Genomic DNA, 21,589 nt, shown 5'->3' with positions numbered 1-21,589 from the left:
TGTTCAGGTGTGATTATTTCCAAGCTCACGAAAGGCATTTGGTTCCTAGATTTGATGTTTAGGTGCTGCCAAGAGACTCAAATGTCAAATTTAACTTGCTGTCTGCGTCTTGTGTCAGCTGGGTTTTTTATTGGACAGCAGCAACTCTGTGCTCTAGTTTTTACAGCTAAGTCCCTCAGGAATTACCAGGTTGGCTTCAGAGTTCTCCTCTTCACTTGTATGGCTCAAGCTACTGAGCACATTTCTATTCAAAAGGTCCCCCAGTTCACCACATACCTCCCCCAGTGCGAAAGACAAGTTTGGATGCAAATCTTCCCTCCATCAGGAGGTTGCTGTAATCTTCAGATGGTTGTTCAGGCTTTTGAAGGAGGATTAACAGGTTGTAGTTAAGACACCCGGTTTTCTCATCTTCACTCTCTGGGGAACTGGTCAGTGACCAGGTGCAAGAGCATTACACCCAATTATATAAACAGCAGAAGAAATGGGGGAGACTGTACCTGATGAGGACAGGCAGTGATGGAGGCTCTGGGATTCCATCAGGTGCAGAGGGTAAAGAGTTCAGCTACAAAGCAGCTCCTAAGATTGGTGATTTGGTTTTTCCAATGGTGCAGTGATACAGATATCCAACACCTAGTACAATTTGTTATTGCACTCACTAAGGATTGTGGCACCCATGTGCCACCCCTCAGGAGCAGCTCTGAGAAAGGACACTGCCACTGGAGGACACTGACTGGATGGGACACAGCCTGATGCTGAGGAGCTGTGCTCCCTCACACTGCCTGCCAGTGAGCTCCCTCCTCCCTCAAGCACTGTGTGTTTATCCAGAATGAAAAAAAGAATAAATTTGTTTGCTGTCTAGCTGTGAGTTCAAATCTGCTGCCCTAGCTGTGATATTTTAAGGTCTTGTGGCAGAAGGATACTCTCAATTTTTCCTGCAGTAGATCTGTCACTAGAATAATTAACAGCTCAATGAATAGTAAGAATTGTCTCCATAACCTTGTGCAGTATGGTAAATAATCATTAAAGCAGGAAAAAACTGAGTTTCAGTCAGGGCTAATGAAGTCCTATGGCTTTGACATGTTATATATTCCATTCCTAGCCCCTGCAGTATGTCACAGTCACCTTTCTGTGTCTTCTAACATGCCCCAGAGCCTGGGATCTGAGGAGACCAGACAGGCTACCAGCATAACTGAGTAATGCTCTATTTTACTGGAAGTCAAGATTTTCCTTTCAAATTGGAAGAACTTGTAGCCAATCCCCTTGTAACCATTCCCCAATTTCTTCCTGTGGCCTTTGCACACTTCACCGAGTGACTGCAGAGACACATGTCTTCTTCCACCCCCACCAGTGGTCTTCATTTATCACTAGCAACTTGTGGGCTTGCATTACAATATGTTGCCCTTTCTGCCTCCGTGCACTTCCACTCTTAATGTACAGTGTTCCTGCCTTGCACAGTGAGTGCTACTGGATAACTGGAGGGCTGTTTCAGAGTATAAATGAATTGTTAGAACACAGACATGATGCTGGCATTAATCATTCCTTTGGTTTGTGACTGCTTTCAACATTGTAAATTCAGGGCTTTCATAGTTGAAGTTGTGGCTTGGGTGTGAATTTCTGATCAAAACTACAAGAAGTTGGTTGTGCTGTGTTCAGTGAGCATTATCCACTATGTTCTCCTGTGTCAGCTTTACTCGATGTCCACCTTGTAATCTATTCTTCCCCTGCCATGATCACAACTGGGGTGCTCTTACCTGAATTGTTCTTTGCTTTCAAACATTTTATTTAAGTGTAGGGTTCCTATTTTATCAATTCTCCTAATTCAGAGTTCATCAGTCCTTCTAGAAAAACTGATCCTTGGCCTATAAATATCCTTAATTTTGAGATTATTCATTCTTTCTTAGGCTGAAAGGCTGAGCAAAAATGGGCAGAAGACACATCACTCCTCTACTCTTGCCACAGTTCTTTGTGATTTATGCTGTGTTCTACTTTCAAATGTTACATCAACCAGCAAACACAGATTTACAGGTGTAATGAAGGAGCTTCAGCCTACATTGCTCCTTGGCCTCACAGCTTCTATCAGCCTGACCTCTGCAACCAGCCTTGGCTACTGCAGTGCGACTTTTCAGAATTCATACACAGTGGGAAATTTTCTGTGTTACATTATTAAAGATAACAGAAAATAAGCTCAGTGAAGTCATCAAAATTGCTCTGGATCTACACCCTTGTGACTGTGATCAGAACTAAGGCCATTAAGATGCTCTGTTTCTGGGAACTAGCAATATTTAGGAAAACTTTTATTAACTTCATTGTTATAATTTTACTGCAATGATATCACTTAATCTACATAATCCCAACCAAGAGGATAAAGTGATCTAGTTTACCACATATAGGGAAACTATTTATGTTCCGTTATTTTTAAATGTACACAGAATTAACAAATTTCAGAGAAATAAGTATTAAACATGTGCATGTGATTTGCCATCCTGAGGCCAAAGAAGGAAAAAGGAAACACCAAGTTCTCAATTAACAATAATTTTTATATGCATAAATGTGCTTTTTATTCTTATGTACACAATTAATAGTGAGAATTAACAATGAGAATAAATCCGGTTGTGAAATAGGGCAGAATAGTAAAAAATGGCATTATTTTTCTTTTAATGCTCAGGGATCAGGCAGTGTGAGACAAGAATACCTGCCTCAGGTGGGAATTAAAAGCTTTAACATATAAGACTTAATCCTGTTGCAGCCAAAATCCTCTTTTCACGCTTTACTGTTGCTTCCGCATTTTAATGTGAAAGTTGCAAAATCTTTTTTTTTTTTTTTCAAGATACTGAAAGCCTCTTAAAAATGTGTTACAGAAAATGCTCGGCCCATCCATTTAGTAATAGTGTCAATATATGAAGCTAGTCCATTTTAGAAGTCTTAAGGCACAAGTTCAGAAAAGTGAATAAGGTGGCTGCTTCCTTTCTCAGTCAGTGCAATCAGAGTGATGTGGATTTTCCTTACCATTAAAGTGTGGCTACAGAGCATCTGAATTAATTAATTGTTCTTGTGGGTATTGAATGTGTGAACTTACAGATGCTATTTCAAGCAAAACCAAGCACCATGTTTGATGCCATTTTGTTCCACATTTGGGATAGGAAGCCCTCCATGTGATTCATGTGACATTACTTTATCAGTGCCATTAGCTCTGGAAAGAACCCCTAGAGAGATAGCTGGCGTGGTCTCCTTATAGAGAGTGTGTCATAAAGACAGTAACCATCCCTTTGCTTCTGAAGAATGACATGAAAACCTGAGCTGCTGGTTAAATCCTGCAATCCTTAACATTTGTGAAGCCTGTATTCATGCAAGTCATCTAATTCGGTGTATGTAACAGGAGAATCCATTTCAAGGCTAGCACCTAAGTCAGTCCATACTCCTGTGACCAGATATTTCTGAAACTCTGTGCGTGAAACTGATTTATATGAGGTACCTAAAGTCATACCACTCACAACTGGTATTTGGGGAGGAAGAAAAGGTTATGAACTTCCAGAACAACCTTCTTCCTCCTCTTTCTCTACCATGGCTTGCTTCAGTGCTTTAGCCTACTGCCAGGATGCCATTTGCTGTTTCCTGCTGTTGTGAGTTGGCGTCACTTGTACTTGCTGTATTTGTTGTATTTGCTGCTAATATTTAGTGATGAAATAAGGAACAAAATGGAAAAGGCAATTTTTAACAACTGATTCCCTACTGCCTTTTTATCTCATCTGTGGATTAACTGATCAGTGGATGTGGAAACCCTGGAACCAGCTCTGCTGAGAGGCAGATAAGGTCAGGCATGCCTCTTAGCTCATGACCAGCACCTCACTGACCCAGAAAGAGTTGAGCCGGTTTTATGCAGCGTGCATCCTTATCCACATGGCCAGGAGGCTCAAGCCACCTCTGTGAAAGGCTTCTAGTGTTACTGAGCTAGGCTGCTGTAAACAGGGGCAGGGAGCAGTGCTTTCAGACACAGGCAGCCGAGGTCTGCTCAGCTCTGGCCACCCCCATGCCCGCCCAGCGCTGCACCCCAGCTGGCTCTGGCAGAGCGCTGCAGACGTGGGTACATGCAGCAGCAATGCCCAGAGCAGAGCCCAGGCAGCCTTTCCACCAGCAGGAACTGTGGAAAATACGTACTTTTTAAAAAATTACTGCATACAGGACTGTTCTTGTTGAAAAACTGTGTTCTTTTATTATCCCCGCAGAAATTAAAGCTTACAAGGGGAATTTGTGGTTGAGAGTATTTGTGTGTGGTTTCATAGTGCAAAACAATTAACAGACTGACTTGAAATAATTTCATGTTTGAAATGCGTGATATATGACTGTTTAAAACAAAACTTCCTTAAACCATCGCTGATTTTGTATCTGCTTTATCTGAATGGGCTAAAACCATTAAAATATACACATTCTTTCAATGCTATATTGATACTATAGGAGCAAAACCATCTTTCATGTTATTTAGAAACAAAACTTCACCTTGTAAATTGTTATTTCAGGACTTTTTAGCTCTTAATATAAAGAAAACCCTTTTGTCGTAATAAAGGAAAATGCATCCAAATAATTCCTCCATGAAGATGTATTTCCTAAGGATTTTGTGTGATTTTGTGAAAAATAGTTTTCCTCCATGCCTGTAAAGGGAGCTGAGTGGATGGTAGAGATAAGGTTTTGTGGAAAGGAAGAATGGAAACAACATAATTGAAGTTATTTTTTAAGATCTGCTTTCTCTGTAGTCCTTTCCATTTTTGTGGAGAAAAAGCTGCATTTTGTGCTTTTGAAACTCCCTTTCTGTTTCATTGTTGTTCTTGGTTTTAAAAAAACCAAAACAAACCCCCATCACCTTCCAGTAAAATTGTATTAGCAGATTTTAAACAATTTTATTTCCTCATGAACTTAAGCTGAATTGTATCCTGACAGGCCTGATTTATCAGGCAAATGCCTCAGTCGTTTGTCAGCTTCTTTGTTGGGGGGAAGGGGGAGGGGAAACCCGAGCAACAAAAGACCGTAACCTATTGATATTACTTCTGTGATACACTGGGGAAAATAGATTGATTTAGAACTAACCACAGAAAACTAGTCGATCTGATGAGTTTACAACAGAGCATTTTTATTTATTTATTTGTAACAAGAGTAAACATCATCAATATTCTACCCTGTGTTATTGGAAGCTTCGCAGACAGTGTGGGTTTGTGTCAGTGATGGGGCTATATGAAAAATGAAAGAAGGCAAGGCTTTAAAAAATGGACGGACCTTGTTTTTCTCACAAAATTGAAAGTCTTGGATCTCTGGTATGTTATTATGAGTTGTAGGATTCACAGGACAAATAGATGGATGAGCATTTTTATTGTATTTCATCCTTTTTTTTCTTTAAGAGGTTATCTTTTTTTTTTTAATTATATTTCTGTTAAATATCTCAAAAAGCTAGTAAAGCACAGGAAATTTCCTAACTGAATTTCACTGAAGAATGCCAGCCTGCAATTAACTTTCCCAGCATGTTGCCTCTGCACAGTGTTTTGCATGAACGAGAAGTTCAGGGTAGCAAATACTCACAGGACCAGCACAAACCTAAATGTGGCACCAGTGTGCCATTTTCTGCATTGAAAATATGCTGTTTTACAGCATTCTTGATTAAAAATACTTACAGTTTTAAAATTAAACTGATTTTTTTCCCCATAGATTGGTAAATGTGGGTGCTAGTGAGGTTTTCATTGTGAGCCTGCTTGATGGACAAGCTATAAATGCTCTGATGAAGATGGTAAATATTCCTTTCTCTGGTTTATTTAACAAGATAATTTCACTTGACCTTAATTATTATTTCAGTAGAATTTCAGTATTCACTACTTTTAATTCTAATGCCTGTTTAGAGAGTTTTCAAAGTTAGCTGTATGCTCTCCTGCATTCAGCTACAGCTTAAGAATTAAAGGTTGATAACCAGAATGGTGTAAACCCCAGCAATGCATGTGTGAGCAGAAACATCCCGTCCATTTCCCTGTCAGAGGGCACAAGCAGAGTATACATTCCACTCATTTTATGTGTGTCTCCTTAGCTCACCAAAATGCTTTGGATTGAAAGGAGCCTTAAAGACCATCTAGTTCCAACCTCCCCTGCCATGGGCAGGGACATTTCCTCTAGACCAGGCTGCTCAGAGGCCCATCCAACCTGGCTTTTCAAGCTGCAACAAAGACAAATTGAAATTAGCAGATCCTCAATAGTCCAGAAGATCCTTTCTGAGGATCCTCCAACACCTCCGCAGGTGTTGGAGGTCTTTCTCATTTGTTCCAGATGGTGCCTGAGCAAGCACCCTGAGCTTTTTAAAGTGTCACATCCAGGTAGTGAGAAGCATCCCTTTGCAATATTTCATGGCATTATTTTCAAGACAAGTCACTGAAGCCTTAAACAGTGGAAATCTTAGTTATTCTAAGACCCATTTTTCTGTTAGATCATGGATAGTTTAACTTCCCTTTACAGCCATTTACAAAATAGAATAAATGAAGTGATCTGCTGCCTGTTCTATCTGCCTTTCTTTAGGTATGTTGTGAAAGTAATGGCTGAAAAGGACAGCACATTTAGGTGCAATTTTAAACATTTCTTTTGTGCTTTAACTGCACAGTTGCATTCAGTGTATTGTAACAGCATCTCACATGCACACACTGCCAGAATTCCATGCCATTTTTCAAGGCATTAATGTTGCAAGATGGAGTATTGTTAGCCAAGAATCATTTTTGTGTAGTCTAATAGCATTCAGAAAGGAATAACAAAAGAAGAATTGGTGTGGGGTATATCCTGCTGAATTATTTTAGTCTTCCTCTGACTTCCCCCTTATTTTAGTCTTCCTCTGTACCCCCTTCCCTCCCTTTCCTATCCCTGTTAGATGTTAACCTCTTATTCCCTGCTCCCCCTCCCCCAAGTCAGTCACTAGGGTAATTTTACAGTTTTTTCTCTCAACAGATAACAGTCTGGGGTTACGCACATTTTTCTCTACTTGTCATATGTATTGGATTATCATCTAAATTATATTATAAAACACCTCCAAGAAGCAAGCAGTTGTGTTTACTCTAACTAGTGCTGCTTAACCCATCTGAGTAGTTACTGTGGAAAACATATTTGCAAGGCAAGGGTATTGTTATTTTAAAAGTTTAGGGCTAGGGTGTGCTTCTTGAGTAGGAGTATCTGATTGGTGGAACAAAGGAAAAAGGCTAAAGACTAAATGGTAATATTTGGTTGTGAAATTGAGTACTTCTAATCAATTTCAGTCATCAGCTTTTTGCAATTAATACAGTATATTTTATGTTGGAATCTGTACGCTTCTTCATGTTTCCTTTAATATGTATAGTTGCATGCAATCACAAATCCATAGTGAAGGAGAATTTAGGAGGTTTTCTTAACCTTGCTATATGCTCTCTTCTTTCTTCATTAGTAGGTATTATTGTTACAGGTTTTTTTGAGAGTATTGAAATATAATGCTAGACAAGTTTCTCAAGGTGTTCCTCTATTAAGATGTTCATCTTTTTTATATTAAAAAATCACCCTGATTCACCTTCCTGTCAGTGCTATAGAGAAGAAAGGATTTCCCGTTAGGATAATTGCCATCTCTTTATATTTCTGAGCCTGAAGCTAGCTAGCAAATCATGGAAGCCTACTGTGAGAAAGACAATCCTATTTTAACAAATCCTTCTTACTTTTGTTCTTTGTAAATGCTGATTCTATTATAATTGCACATTTAAGGGCTTTTTGTGTTTTATTCATCTCACAGTAGAATTTACATATAAACTTGTATTTAAGCTAACATACATTCTTTCCATGGTGCTTCAGAAGAGACACTTGCTATGGTTGCACTAACCTAGAGTTTCTGAGAGCAGAGTCAAATGAGAATTGGTCAGTTTTCATGGCAGGAGTCAGCTTGTGTATTGTTCTGTATGTGTTGTATTGTGTATTGTATTGTGTGTAGGTGCAGAGGTGAATGTGTGAGCTCCCATGTGCATGTTGTGCTCTCAGCTTTCGTGATGTTGTAGCATAAGTACACGCAGCAGAGAGGAGCAAAGGGCTGAAGCATCTGGCAGGAAAGGGTTAATGCCATACCTTAATGCCTGGGGATGATGCCATGCTGTCATTTGTGAGCTCTGAGGTGGCTGACCACTTCCACTTTGGGATAAATCCCTTGGAAAGGGAAGGCGTTTCAGAGGAAGGTGTGATCTGTTCTCCTGGTAAGAGTGATTGACAAGGAATGAATTAATAGTTAAAAGAACTGAATAAATACCACCCTCCTCTATAAGTCCAGGCACACCCCAGCTACACAAGCACATATATACTCTAATGTGACACTTTACCCAGATGCTTGAATTGATTGGTAACAAAAAGCATCCCCAAAAAACCAAATCAGAGTTTAATCACAACTGCTTCTGATAGTTTTTCTTTTACAGTGACATTTCAGTGAAAATTTAAACAAATGCAAGGAATTACAATATTTTGCAAATAGAATATATTGATTGATTATATATGTAAAGGGTGAGAGGGGCTGCTTGAGTGGAAGCAGGGGCCCTGACAGCAGGTTCTTTGCCAATTGGTGAGGTGAAATGGTCCACTGAATTGGATAACACAGAGCATACCATAGTGACTGATTAAATTGATTTGTCCATGGCTACTGCCTATCCTGCTACTGAGGCCCTTTACCCTATTTTCAAACTTTTTTCTTTTTTTTTTAACTTTTCTAAACAGATGTGATATTAAGGGACAAAAGAAATGTGCTGATGCATTCACAGCCATAAAATTCCATGTTCTGAATTAAGATAAAAACCACAATTTCCAGAATGACTGCACACTCCTATGCTATACTATGTTATAATGTGTTTATCCCAGGAACAAGTACTGCTAGAAGCCGATGAAAAAGGTAATAATAAACATCATTCTCTAATATAACCTAAACTACAACCAGTACCACATCTGTGAATCCTTAGATGTATTTATTGGAAGGGGAGAAAGTAAAACACTTAAAGATTTTTACTTGCTGCTGTTGCTTCTTTTCTCTAATTGCAAGGCTTATCTCCTTACTATTTTTTCCGGAAAGTGTTTAGAAAGCTTGTGGTGGAAACACAGCTGAATGCTGAACATACTGTCAAGTGGGGGTCACTAATTTGAAAATACTGCAATGATTTGGCAAAAAGTAGTCAGAGGGATAGTGTTTAATAACTTGAAAATTATTTTTTTAACCATAGGAGAAAAAAAAGCTTGATGTTTTGGTCTTAGATCAGGATGTTTGGATTTTACAGTGTACTTAGTATGTAATTTCCCTTCCTGTGCTAGGGAAATCAATACTAAGTGATAATGGGGCTGGTACATGTTATTTTCTTTGTGATTCAAGGGAAGCTTTGTTAGACTGTGTTTGTCTTCATGGGTTAGGCTGTAGTATATGCAGACAGAGTAGTGTAAGCATAGTCTTCAAATTCCACTGAAAAATCACATCAAACTTCAGGGCAGTGGTGACATCAAAATGGAACCAGTTCACCTAAAATATGTTATTGCAGTTGTTGTAACAGTGCAGAGTTCATTGTACTGGGCTTGGTTTCTTCTTCCTCGTTTTTAGGAAAGATACAACAATAAATCACAATGATTTCTGAAAGGATAATGAAGTTCTGTTCATTATTTAACTTCTTTAAATTATTGGCCAGTCTTGTAGGACATGACAACATGCAGCATGCCATGAGTGACTTGTGCTGTTTTTTCATTTGTCTGTGGAAATGAAGATACGGTTTTGTCAATAGCATTTCTTTGCAAGGTAAAGCAAATTCAGTAGATGAGACTTTGGCTGTACGTAAGCTTTGCTTGGATTAAACTTCTTGATATTGTATAAACTAGTAGGGACACTACTAAATGCTAGGTGAAATAGTCAAACGGTGCTTTGTTACTTTTCAGGAATCTGAAAATGTAACATATCATTATGTGGACTTGATCTGGAGCACGTTGCAGTACTTTGTTCATAGTTACAGTTACAGTCTTTTTTTTAATCCTTAAATTGACTCCACAGACCTAAGTATTTGTGAAATAATTGTTTGTAATTAGTTTGTTAAGGGAAAGCAAAAAGAAAAAAAAATACAGGTTTAGTTCTTTCCAGTAATGTTTGATTTTATAAATGAAATGTCTATGCATTCAGTGCAAGTTTTATAAAACAAAGAAACAGAAACCATACAAAAGCAGTCAAAGTTGAAAACTCAGTGGTGCACATAAGGTCACCATGCCAAAGGCGTGTAATTATTTCTTTGTATTGTATGTTAGAATAATGTAATCCAATAACTGGTGTTCCTGGTGTGTGTTACAAAAGATTCAGTAAGGAATTGCTGGAGAGTTCTTCAGGACTCTCCTGGCTAACAGGGTTAAATAGAAGAGGTTTTGTGGGCTTCAGGCATTTCTGAGGAGTGTGGGTGAAGCCGTGTCCGTGCAGCTGGAGGGGCCTCTCTGCATCCCTCGGTTCCCCAGCAGCGCATCCCATGGGAAGCGGCACCGCGGCCACAACCGCGTGCACGTGGGCTGGGAGTTTTGAGAGGAAACACACAAACACAGATTCATGACTCTTGCCGGGGCTTTACTGAGTTTATTTGGAATCGAACCCCTGAGTGCCAGTACAGACCTCGTGTCCCCGCTGGCCCGAAACCTTTGCCAGGCTGAGCCAGAGGAGCCGGCCCTGGGGCAGAGCCGGGCCCTGGGACAGAGCCGGGCCCTGGGACAGAGCCAGTCGTGGCTCGTGGCGGGCACCTCGGGCTTGCCTTTCCCTGGCTGCAAGCACCGCGTCCCTCGGGACCTGGTTCCGGGAGCGGCCGAGCCGCAGCATCCCCGCTCAGCGCGGCCGCGCTGGGTCCCGGGGCGAGCAGGGACACCGGGGCGGCGATGGCTGGAGATCTGGTGCCCTCTAGTGGGGCCGGGCCCGGGCCCGCAGGAAACCTTCCCGCTGGACGCTGCATTGCATAACTCCATCTCTGTCTCTGTTTGGTTTTAGATGCTACAACTGTGGTGGCCTCGACCACCACGCTAAAGAATGTAGTCTACCTCCGCAGCCAAAGAAGTGCCATTACTGTCAGAGCATCATGCACATGGTGGCTAACTGCCCCCATAAAACTGTCTCACAGCAGCCCGCTAGTTCTCAGGGAAGACATGAAGCTGAACCACAGCCTTCCACTTCTGCCTTCCTGAGAGAAGGGGGAGGAACGCACGGCTTCTCGTCTCCATCGTACTCTCAGGAAGGCAGGTCGGAGATCTCGGAGCGCTCGGGCAGGTCACCACAGGAAGCGTCGTCGAGTAAGTTGTCTGCGTCACCTGAAGAACCAAACAGAAAGGGGCCTTCTGTTCAAAAAAGGAAAAAAACTTAATGCATTTTTCATAATGTTCCATTTTCTTTACCCTCTTGGGATGTCTACCTCATGCAAGTACAGGGGAAATAATTCATTATCAGTAGCTGACCTGGAATTTTAACTACTGTTGAGGAACTGTGAATGTTTTGTTGTTTGTGTTTTTTTTTTTTTTTCTTTGATAGACAAATCACTCCAAACAAAATACATTTGAGCAGGGTGCATTATGTTTTCCTTTCTGTGTGTATGTGTGAGTGTGCATGCGTGTGTGTGTATGTGTACATATCTATAAATATATATTTTTCCATCAGACCATTCTCCAGATCCCACCAGACATTACTGTGAAGCAAAAGTCACAGTACCCAATGTTCCTGAACTCATTCCTAGAACCTGATTCCAAACGTGTTCAGAAAGCAAACAAGAAAACCCAATTTTCTGAAATTTCACTCAGAAACGAACCAAACCTGATAAACCACACAAAGAACTGAGATCAAGACTGTTACGTCTCTTGTGAACCAAAGGATACTTTCATATTTTAAAGCTGCCATATGGTACTAAAGCTACTAAGACATCCCCCGTACCATCAATTCAAATTACTTCCTTTTTCATCTCCACAAAGTATCAAAACCCCTCCCCTCCCCATGCCAGTGCAGGGCAGTTTCATGACTCAAGACGACTCTCATTGCCACCACCCTTTGTTGGTGAGGAGTTTAAAGCTCCAGAAAAGACAATGAATGTGTAGTTTCTGTGATGGTTTCTCAAAACGTTTGTTAAATTAATATGATTGTAACTGTAATTTAGATGTCTGTTGTGTAGGGGAGAATGTGTAAGTTGTTACCAAACAGACCCTTTTGAGTGGTGCCAGGATGCCATCCTGGTTAGCCATTTGTATACTGTGAACATTTAGGGTACCTTGGTGGCAGTAGTAGCCACAGCAGCAGCAATTTCTTTTGGTCCTAAGTAGTGTCCCTCAATTTGAAGGGTCTTCCCCCTTATTTCCTGTTGAAATACCATGGAGAGAACTCCCTAGGGATTTTTATTGTTGTTGTCCGTTTGAGTTTTAAAGAAAACAAAATGCAAAGCTAATGAGATCCTGGGCTGAATAGTTTCCTAAGACAAAAGGTTGATGGGCACTGGGGTTGCTCAGCTAGCCTCCCTAGATGATCATACAGCATGGGTGCAGACCAGCCTGAGGAAAGGGACCTGCAGATTTGCCAGAAGCCCTGGGCATCATCTACTTCTTGTGAACTGGGGGTTGCAACTGACCAGCCTTGGTCCAGAGTGGCCTAGGACCACACACTTCTGTGTGAAAGAGGAGGAAGATTGGTGGCCTCAGAGTGAGACTCCCTGGGCTGCAGGCCTTGCTCGGGGTTAATAGAGTTGGAGCCTATCAAAACTTCAAGTCGCTTTCCATTTGTAACTTTTGAATTACCAAGTCATACGTAAGATAACGTACTCTGACAAATCCCATTGTGGATGTAAGTTAATTAGAGAAACCTGTATAATCCTTAACATTGGCAATAAACACAGGCTGTTAAAACTTGAAAGTGTCGGGTAGGTTTAAGCTCGGATAATCAAACTAAAGAAACAGCCTGCATGAAAGGCTACAGCGAGCCAAAGTCTTACCGTGGTAACTCCTCTGCAGCCGATGGTTACAACAGGTATGCAGCTGGCTCAGTGCGTGGCCTTTCCCCTTCCCACTTGTCCTGCCAGATGAGACTTTTACTGGTGCTGCTGCTGCTTCAGTGAACAGGTAGACATCAAACTCCTCAGTGAAGGGCACAATTTCGAGAGAATTATTTTGTGTGAATTCCTTGCCAGTGTTTGCAAGAATCTCAAGGTTTGTACTGAAGTTCTCAGTAATGATAATGCAAAGCTTACCTTTGACGATATTGAATGTGATATATCTATAGAGAACGTCCTTGCCTTACGTAAGGATAGTAAACTTATTTAAATTATGTAGACAAATCAAAGTGGCATTGCTTAACCTTCTAGTCGGTGTAAAAACCAGGTTAAACAGCAAAGATGCAAAACTTAGGTCACTTTGAAAATTTAAACCAAAGTTCCTTATAGAAATAGGCAACTGTGGATTTGAAAACTGGTCATTCCCTGTTTATATGTAAGAAGTTCAGAGCTGAGATAAGGAAATGTTTTCAACATGTGGATTTTTATTGGTGCTGTTCGAAATCACTGTGTGCACCAAAGTCAGACTGAACTGCTAAGAGCACATACCAAACCCTATCTTATTGTTGAAAGCTTAAGGTTTTATTTTTATATATTAGAATGTTATCACTGTTACATAACATACTCAGGACAAAGAACTTTGCTCAGGGAATATACCATGTAATGTTTTTTCTTTACAGAACAGTCTACAGACCTGCTTACTCAGAACAAACCAAATAGTCTTAGACCTTTTTATCTCTGTATAAGTATTATGTACTGATATTAGTAACTACCTCTGAGTTGACGTAGACATACGTTTCTGATAATCAGATCTCAGCGTTTTGTATTGTAAGTTCCTGTGAAATTATGAAGTGGTATTATGTACTGGTTGCTTATGTGAGCATTTGTGTCTTTACATTCACAGGGTCTGAGTTTTCAGAGATGCTGGGCAACCACAGCTCCCACTGACTTCCAGTCGGAGCTACTGGTGCTTGGCTTTTCTAGGAGGGGAGGGATGGGGGATGGAGGTGGAGGGGGAAGAATAAAAACACAAAAGCATCGAGCCCACTATGTTTACATAGGTGACAATAAAATTATTATTCTGTTTACAGCAAAAGGCTACCTCATATCTACTGCATGAACACACCTTTGTGCTGCTGTGGCCTTAAAGGTGGCTGTTGATCTATGGTACATACTTTTTATCTGTACTAAATATGTGACTGTTAGTTCACCATTGCAGACATTATGGTAAATACTTGTTTAGAATGAAGCATCCATTTGAAATTATGAGACCTTTCCAAACATTTCTTTGAAAGTTTTTATTTTTCTGTCCAGAGGATTATGGGCACTGTTCACGGGAATAAATACAGCTCCAGAAGAGATAAAAATGTACATGCCTAAGTTAAACATATAGCAGCATAAGCTGCAGCAGGTAACTACTTAGCACTGGGCTGCAGTTGGAAAAAATCTAGTTATACTCCTTCAATTGGCTACTCCAAATAAGCAAAGAACCTTTTAAAGGAGGAGGCACAGACTGAGTTTGGGATTCTTCCTTCATGCCTAAGGACAAAATTAATATTCGGCAGCATTCGCTCAGGCTAGATTTTCCCCTATTCACCAGCCTGTCCTTGCCAGAGTGCTCCACAATAAAACTCATTTGAGTAGAAATAGTTCAAATATCTGCTCAGATGTATTTTTCTCCTAACAATAGTGGAGATAAGGTTAAGCATGAAGCAAGAAGCTCCCTCCCTCCCCTTCCCCCACTCCAAAATGCTCAATGTGATTTAATTGTAAGGGACATTGTGAGATATTTTTTACTCTTCCCAAGGAGAAGTCGCAATATTTAATTACATGCTACAAAAGATAGGCCATGAGGAAGACTTGTATTTGGAGGAAGAGCCAAATAATTTTTTGCTACAGTTAATGGTAGATCTGGCATTGTAATACCATTTGCAATATTTTGCCTTTAGCCAGCTTTCAGGGAGTGCCAAATACCTCATTTGGATCCTACCTCTTCCCATTGCAGGCCACCTTTTTCAGCCATTTTATTCTGCACCAGTGTTATCCTGGAGTTCCTGTTTAGTTCCTGCTAACTTAGTTTTTTTTAATAGAACCCCATTAAAAAAAAGTGCTTATAGATCTTGTACCATTCTTTGTAAGAATTATAAAAGAACATGGGAAATTGCATGGAGTCTTAAATTTAATTTAATTAATTTATCTGTAAGAAATGTTTATCATAAAAAATATATATGTATTCCCCTGTGCTAGATATAAAAGTAATTGGGAAGATGTGTACAGGTGCAGATGCACTGATTTTAATTTCCTAGAAGTCTTAATGAGATTTGAGTATTGTTTTAGAAACAAGCAGAGCCTTGTTAAATGCATCAATCTTATTTTGCTTAGTTTTATCAACAGCCTCTTTAAGATCCAGTGGTTGTATTATCCCCGTTATAATTGTTGACTGATAACAAGAGGTTGATCTATGAACACACACTTCTTTTTTTCTTTTTTTTTCTTTCTTTTTTTTCGTATAAACCAGAGCTGTGTATCAGCAGCTGTGGCAGTATTTTTCTGAGAATATTGAAAAGTAGCAAGGTATTTGCTCCCATTGTCATTGAACCAAATGTATGAATATCTTGACAAAGGACAATGGTTTTGACTACCTCTTGGATTACTAAGTTAAGCAACAACTGTCTGACAAATATCACCAGGCTGGCTTTAACTAGTATGTGTTGCTTGTAATAATAACAATAACCATACTAGAGACCAAAGTGAACACTGATTTCTATATGTCTTTAATACTGTGTCTTATCTAGTGTTTTTAAATTATCTTCTGTAGTATAGATTACCTCATTGTCCATTTTGACTTGTATGTTGTTTACAAGGTGAAATAAAAGAAAAATCACTTGAATTTTATGTTGTGAGAAAAAAAGCCTTGAGTTGAAGTTTTGAAGGTCATTTCACCTGTTTACTGTCTTGAGGGACTAAAGCACTGATTGCCTTTCTACATATCCTGTATTTTATATCCTCATTTCATGCCTAATGTCTTTTTTTTTTCCTGTCAGTCATGGATATTGTGAGGTTTAAAAGAATTACTTGATTAAAAATAAAACATATAACATTGGCATTTACAGTGAGCCTTTGAGATTTGCTTTATTTGCATGGTAAAAAACACACTGCATGTCACTGGGGAGTTTTCTTTTGCACCTATGCTCACTTAGTTTTGGGATATTACCTTCAGAAAAATAGTTTTAGTTGTATAAGTCATTGTTGGGGGGAGGGAGAAATAAATGATTCATTCATACCTGAATCATAGTTGCAGTGCTGCAGAAATTGTACCCCAAAACCTATTCAGCTATTGAAATTAAACTGGAGGATTATAGCTTTTGGTACTTACACTCTGTGAGAATACACTGGACATTAAAGCTATCAGACATTTAGACATTTAGGTTATTCTCTCGCCTGAAAAGCTTTTGGTATTTAAGCCTCATCCCATCTTTATTACTACTTCCATAATCTGTAAGCTTGTATATATCTATTTCATGGTAATTTAAACTGAATTGAAGAGAGGTTTCATTTTAGAAAGGAAAGTGCTGTCATTTTTCATTACCTGGAAATTCCTTCTCTAAATTACATATAGTGTTATTAGTGACTTGGATAGCATTAGCTCATCATTCTGTATTAAAATATTTGAGGATGTGTATATGCCAGCTTTGTTTTAACACAGGGCTCTGCATGCAGTGATTAATAGCAAAATTTAACAACCTCTGCTAATACAAGGCAGATTTTTTTTCTAATTGTACAAACATCTGCATGAAGGGGTGACTATCTACTACTCTTATAGTCACAGAAACCTTCTATTTACTTCCCCTCACCTTACCCCTCTAATACACGTTCTCAAAAAAGAGTGAGCTATGAAGATGTGTCCCAGTCACACACCCAGTCCTGTCCCCACCTCACTCCCAACCTGTAGCCAAATGGTTTCATCACTCTCCTGAAATGTGGAAGAGGTGACTCTCAATCGCCCTGGCTAAGATCCCGCACATGTCCCACTTCTGGTGTCAGTCATGAGGAGTGAGGCTTTCTGTGAAACATCTGACAAGTGCTCTGTGAAGGGCACAGTTCGCACCAGGTGCTTACATGAGCTCCTGGCCAGCTTTACCCCAGTGTTTCAGGGTATGGGAGGGGACACCTTGGGTATGCCACCACCTAACTCCTGGAACACCCTGCAAGGTGACACAGGCAGGAGGAAGCCACCTTGGGGAGCACTGAGCAGCTCTGGCCATGTACAGATGTGGGAAACCCTTGGAACAAGTGAAATGAAGAAATCTCCTCTCCAGCAGTGTCTAATGTAGACTGAGACCAAAGCACCTGGAAGAACAGCAGAACCTAATTCTTCCCACCTCATCTCCCAGACAAGCAGCCCTCCTTCCCAGAGCCACTAAAAGTCAGTAATTTTATCCTTTTAGCAGCTGCACCTTTTAGCAACTGCCAGGACAGTTTAGAAATACTGTCTTCATCTTATAGACAGGAAGCCTTGTCTTGTGCATTAGGCAAAGGCAGATCATCAGCAGTACCTAAATCCACTGCTGCAAGCCTAACCTTGCAGAGAAGTGATCACTACCACACAGCATTAACAACAACCTTGCTCTGTGCCAACAGGAAGAAATCTTTGGGTTGAAACTTCTAAGTTAGTCAATAGAGTAACATCACAATCACAGAAGCCTTCTGAAATAACAATTAAAGTGGCATGTTTATTTTCTTCCCTGTTCTGTGGGTCCTGGGATGCATGCTTCTGAGCTATCTCCAGCCTTTCTGTAACCCTAAGTGCCAAAACAAATGTAGCCATTTTTGAAAGAATTGCATTTTTCCTGCAATCTGTTGGGAGCAAGAGCTCCCACAAGCCATTACATTTACACAAGCCATTCATTTCAAAACTGCTCCTAATTTATGATAGACTCAGCATACCTATCTCCTTCCCTCAACACTAGTTGACTTTTCCCCAATAACAAAAATATCCCAGATGCAAGTAATTTCATGTATCTTCAAGTTGTTTACATAATTAGCCCTTGCACAGGAAGACACTCTTTGGTGGACAGGAGGGAATTAATTCTGTGGACGAATATGTGACGTGAATTCTCCTGATACTAGTATAATTCAGGTGATGTCCCAATTAATTAATGTAAACACCATTTCGGCAAAGTGCTCTGCTGTTTCTAGTGTTGTCTGCTGCCTGCAATGCTGTTGACCTCTAGGATGAGCAGTCCCCTCAAGAGCATATTACTCTGCACCAGTTATTATTTTTTGCAGTCATTGGCCTGCATGATTGCAGAGTAGCTGCCATCGAGCCCCGGGCACCTTTTCAGGCTGCTGATGCTCAGTTAACATGCAGCTGGTCGATTTTTGTTTGCTGGCTGTTCAATATTTGGCTCTGGGCATAACTTGCTGCACAGCTCTTAGCTTAGATATTCTAGATATTCAGGGCTGGAGCAGTTTATTTTGGCTAAACAGTTCATAAACCAACACTGGTGGTGTTTCTAATGTTGGGCCAGCCAGGAGAAAGCAAACTAGGCAGAAAGAATGACAAGCCCTGAGCTTAGGTATCCATCCAGGTTTAGATGCTTACAACCCATTTACTTCCAAATAATCCAGGATTCCAGGCCAGGAAGTACCAGTTGTTTATCTAGTTTGACCTGCTGGACCGCCCAGGTAATTAAATTCAGGGCAGTTACTAGGGCACTGAATTTTAGCACTCGGCTTTAACTGGAGCCATGTTTGCTTGGGTGCTTTAAGTGTGTTTTCTGATAGGGCTTCAGATCAGGCCTGAGTGCTTTTGAGGAAAAAAAAAAAAGAGATGCTCTGCTCCATGACAGCTTGTTTTAATCACCTGCTGCTAACAAGTAATGCCTCATTTCCAGTTCCACAGGCTTCAATTTCCAGCTCTTTGTCCACTGTAGTGAAAAGTCCTATGTGCACTGATAAGGAAATTCAGCCCTCTTTCTTTAGTTTTTAAAATAATAGACAAGACCCAGTGTATATATATATATTTTTTTTTTAATGTAGAATTGCTTCCTCCTTTATCATGATTTTGAGAAACCTGCTACTTGCCTCATTCAGAATCCTTCAGCTTCTACGCTGGGATAGCATATCAACTCTGGCTTTAAAATCAGCCTTATTGAGCTGCCAGTGTTGGTCTTCAGTGTCCTAGAAAACTGGTTCTTTTGTCTTCTTTCCCTTTTAGAAATGTGGTGGATTATCATGTGCTGAGTTCTTTAAAGCAATTAGCTAAAACTGGCCCATCAAAACCAATTCAAACAAAATAATAATAAAAAAAAAAAAATGACCAACCAAACCCACTTCAGTTGGAGCATCCAAAATATTTGAGGCAATCAGACTAATCAGACATTTTGGGAAATACTGGTTGAAAGTTACTAGAATAATGTATAATAAGTTAAATTTGGAAGTATTTTGGGAGTTGCCTATGAAAGAAAGCAGCAATGCCGTTTCTCCCCCAAGGCAGCACAGCAAAGGTGGGGGCTTGAAGCACAGCAAGTTCCTTTCCATTCAGCCCCCGTTTCTTTCATCTCTCCTTGACCTACACTGACAGCTGTGACAAAAAGTCACAGTCAAGCCTGCTGAACCGTAACTTCTCTGGAGTTTCAAGCCTGAGAGTTTCTGAAAAGCAGCTGTCTTGCACAAAGCTGCGCAGAGAGGAGCAGAGGCTGCCCCCACAGAGACCCTCTGCTCGGCTGCTGCGGTGTGGGAGAGTGAAGGGGACAGGCACAAGCACCACGCCAGCAGTCCCTGAGCCCTAAGATCTGTTCGTCTGTCAGCAAAAGCCAAGGGGAATTAAAGCAAAAGAACTGCAGGAACAGACATATGGTTTCAGCACCAGGTGATTAAAAAAAAAAGAAAAGAAAAGGAAAAAAGAGGGCAAGGTTTGCTAGCCACTCTGACCAAAGAATCTGGAAAAAATAGGATTAGTGGCAGCTCCTGGAGTTTGGGGACAGCCTATCAGGGGGCTTCAAAGAGAAGCAATAGACTCAGGTGCCCTTCCATCTGTTTCAGTAATGCTCCATTTTCAGATCAGGGATTGGGGTTGTTTCTCCTGATGACTCATGAAGAAGTGATGGCCCTGAATTTACCTGAATACTAAAAGCTACAGCCTTGTTTCTCTGCCCATATTGGGTTTGCTGGCAAGGTTTGGGGTTTGGGCAAGGTTTACAGGGGTGTCTTCTGTGAGGAGCTGCTTTAAGCTGCCCCCATGTCTGACAGAGCCAATGCCAGCTGGCTCCAAGGCAGACCTCCAAGGCTGGTCCCAGCAGTGCTGGTGGTACCTCTGGGGTAACAGATTTAAAAATGGGAAAAATACTCTTCACACCTACAGTTGGAGAAAGGAGTGAGAAGGTGTGAGAGAAAGGGTTCTGCAGACACCAGGGTCTGTGTAGAAGGAGGGGGAGGTTCTCCAGGTCTGGTGGAGAGATTCTCCTGCAGCCCTTGGTGAAGACCATGGTGAAGCAGCTGTGCCTCTCCAGTCCATGGAAGTCCATGGGGCAGCAGGTGGATGCCCAGAGGACGCTGTGACCCCATGAGAAGCCCACACTGGAGCAGGCTTCTGCCAGCACCTGTGGCCCCATGAAGGACCCACACTGGACCACCCTGTTCCTGAAGGTCTGCACCCCATGGAAGGGACTCGCACTGGAGCAGTTCATGAACAGCTACAGCCTATGGGAAGGGCTCATTTCACTGGAGAAGTTTATGAAGGACTGTCTTCCATGACAGGGACACCACTCTGGAGCAGGGGAAGAGTATGAGGAGTCCTCTCCCTGAGGAGAAAGGAGGACCAGAGACAACCTGTGATGAGCCTACCACAATCTACAATGTCCATTTCCCCGCACTGCTGGCAGGAAAGAGAGAGATTTTGGGAATAAAACTAAGCCCAGAAAGAAGGGGTGGGAGGGAAAAGGCGGGAAGTTGTTTTTAGATTTTATTTCTCATTACCCTACTCTGATTTGATTGGTAATAAATTATGCTCATTTCCCCAAGTCGAGTCTGTTTTGCCCATGACAGCGGCTGGAGATTGATCTCTCCTTGTCCTTATCTCAACCTGTCAATCTTTCATTACATTTTCCCTTCCCTGTCCAGCTGAAGAGGGAGTAATAGGGAAGCTTTGGTGGGCATCTGGTATCTAGCTAGGTCAACACACCACACTGCCCAAATTCAAGACAGGCTGAGAGTATTTCACCTTGAGAGTACTAGTGAGAAACAGCCACCTCTGCAGAACATCCTCTGGGTACTGAGCTCTGCTTAAGAGTCACCACAGTCCTGCTGGATGAAGCACAAAGAGGAAGGTAAAAGCTTGTTTCTAGAAATCTCACATAGCTTCCCAGAAACTGCAAGGGAGGGGCTGAAATTCCAGCTGTTTGACCAGACAGCATCATCTCTACAGGTAGTGGTGTAAAACCTCCCTTTTCTTGTCTGCTCATGATTTCCTGCTCTTCAGCTTGACAAAGTTGCAAAGGTAGGCCTAGAGTTCTTCACAATTTTTCTGCAAGATGAATATTCTCTGAGCACTC

General features: G+C 41.0%; 1 protein-coding gene across 2 annotated transcripts in view; it reads left to right on the top strand.

Moving 5' to 3' along the window:
- Positions 1-11,372, top strand: part of LIN28B (lin-28 homolog B) — a 94,452-nt gene extending 83,080 nt beyond the window's left edge. For both annotated transcript variants that reach the window (XM_053938871.1, XM_053938870.1), the window contains one exon: positions 11,003-11,372. In XM_053938871.1, coding sequence (XP_053794846.1) covers positions 11,003-11,372 — 370 coding nt within the window. The remainder of the gene's footprint in view (positions 1-11,002) is intronic.
- Positions 11,373-21,589: the final 10,217 nt, after the last annotated feature.

Source organism: Vidua chalybeata, chromosome 3, assembly GCF_026979565.1.
Source record: "Vidua chalybeata isolate OUT-0048 chromosome 3, bVidCha1 merged haplotype, whole genome shotgun sequence".
Classification (NCBI taxonomy): domain Eukaryota; kingdom Metazoa; phylum Chordata; class Aves; order Passeriformes; family Viduidae; genus Vidua; species Vidua chalybeata.
The sequence above is the reverse complement of the archived record's forward strand: the minus strand, read 5'-3'. Positions and strand labels throughout refer to the sequence as shown.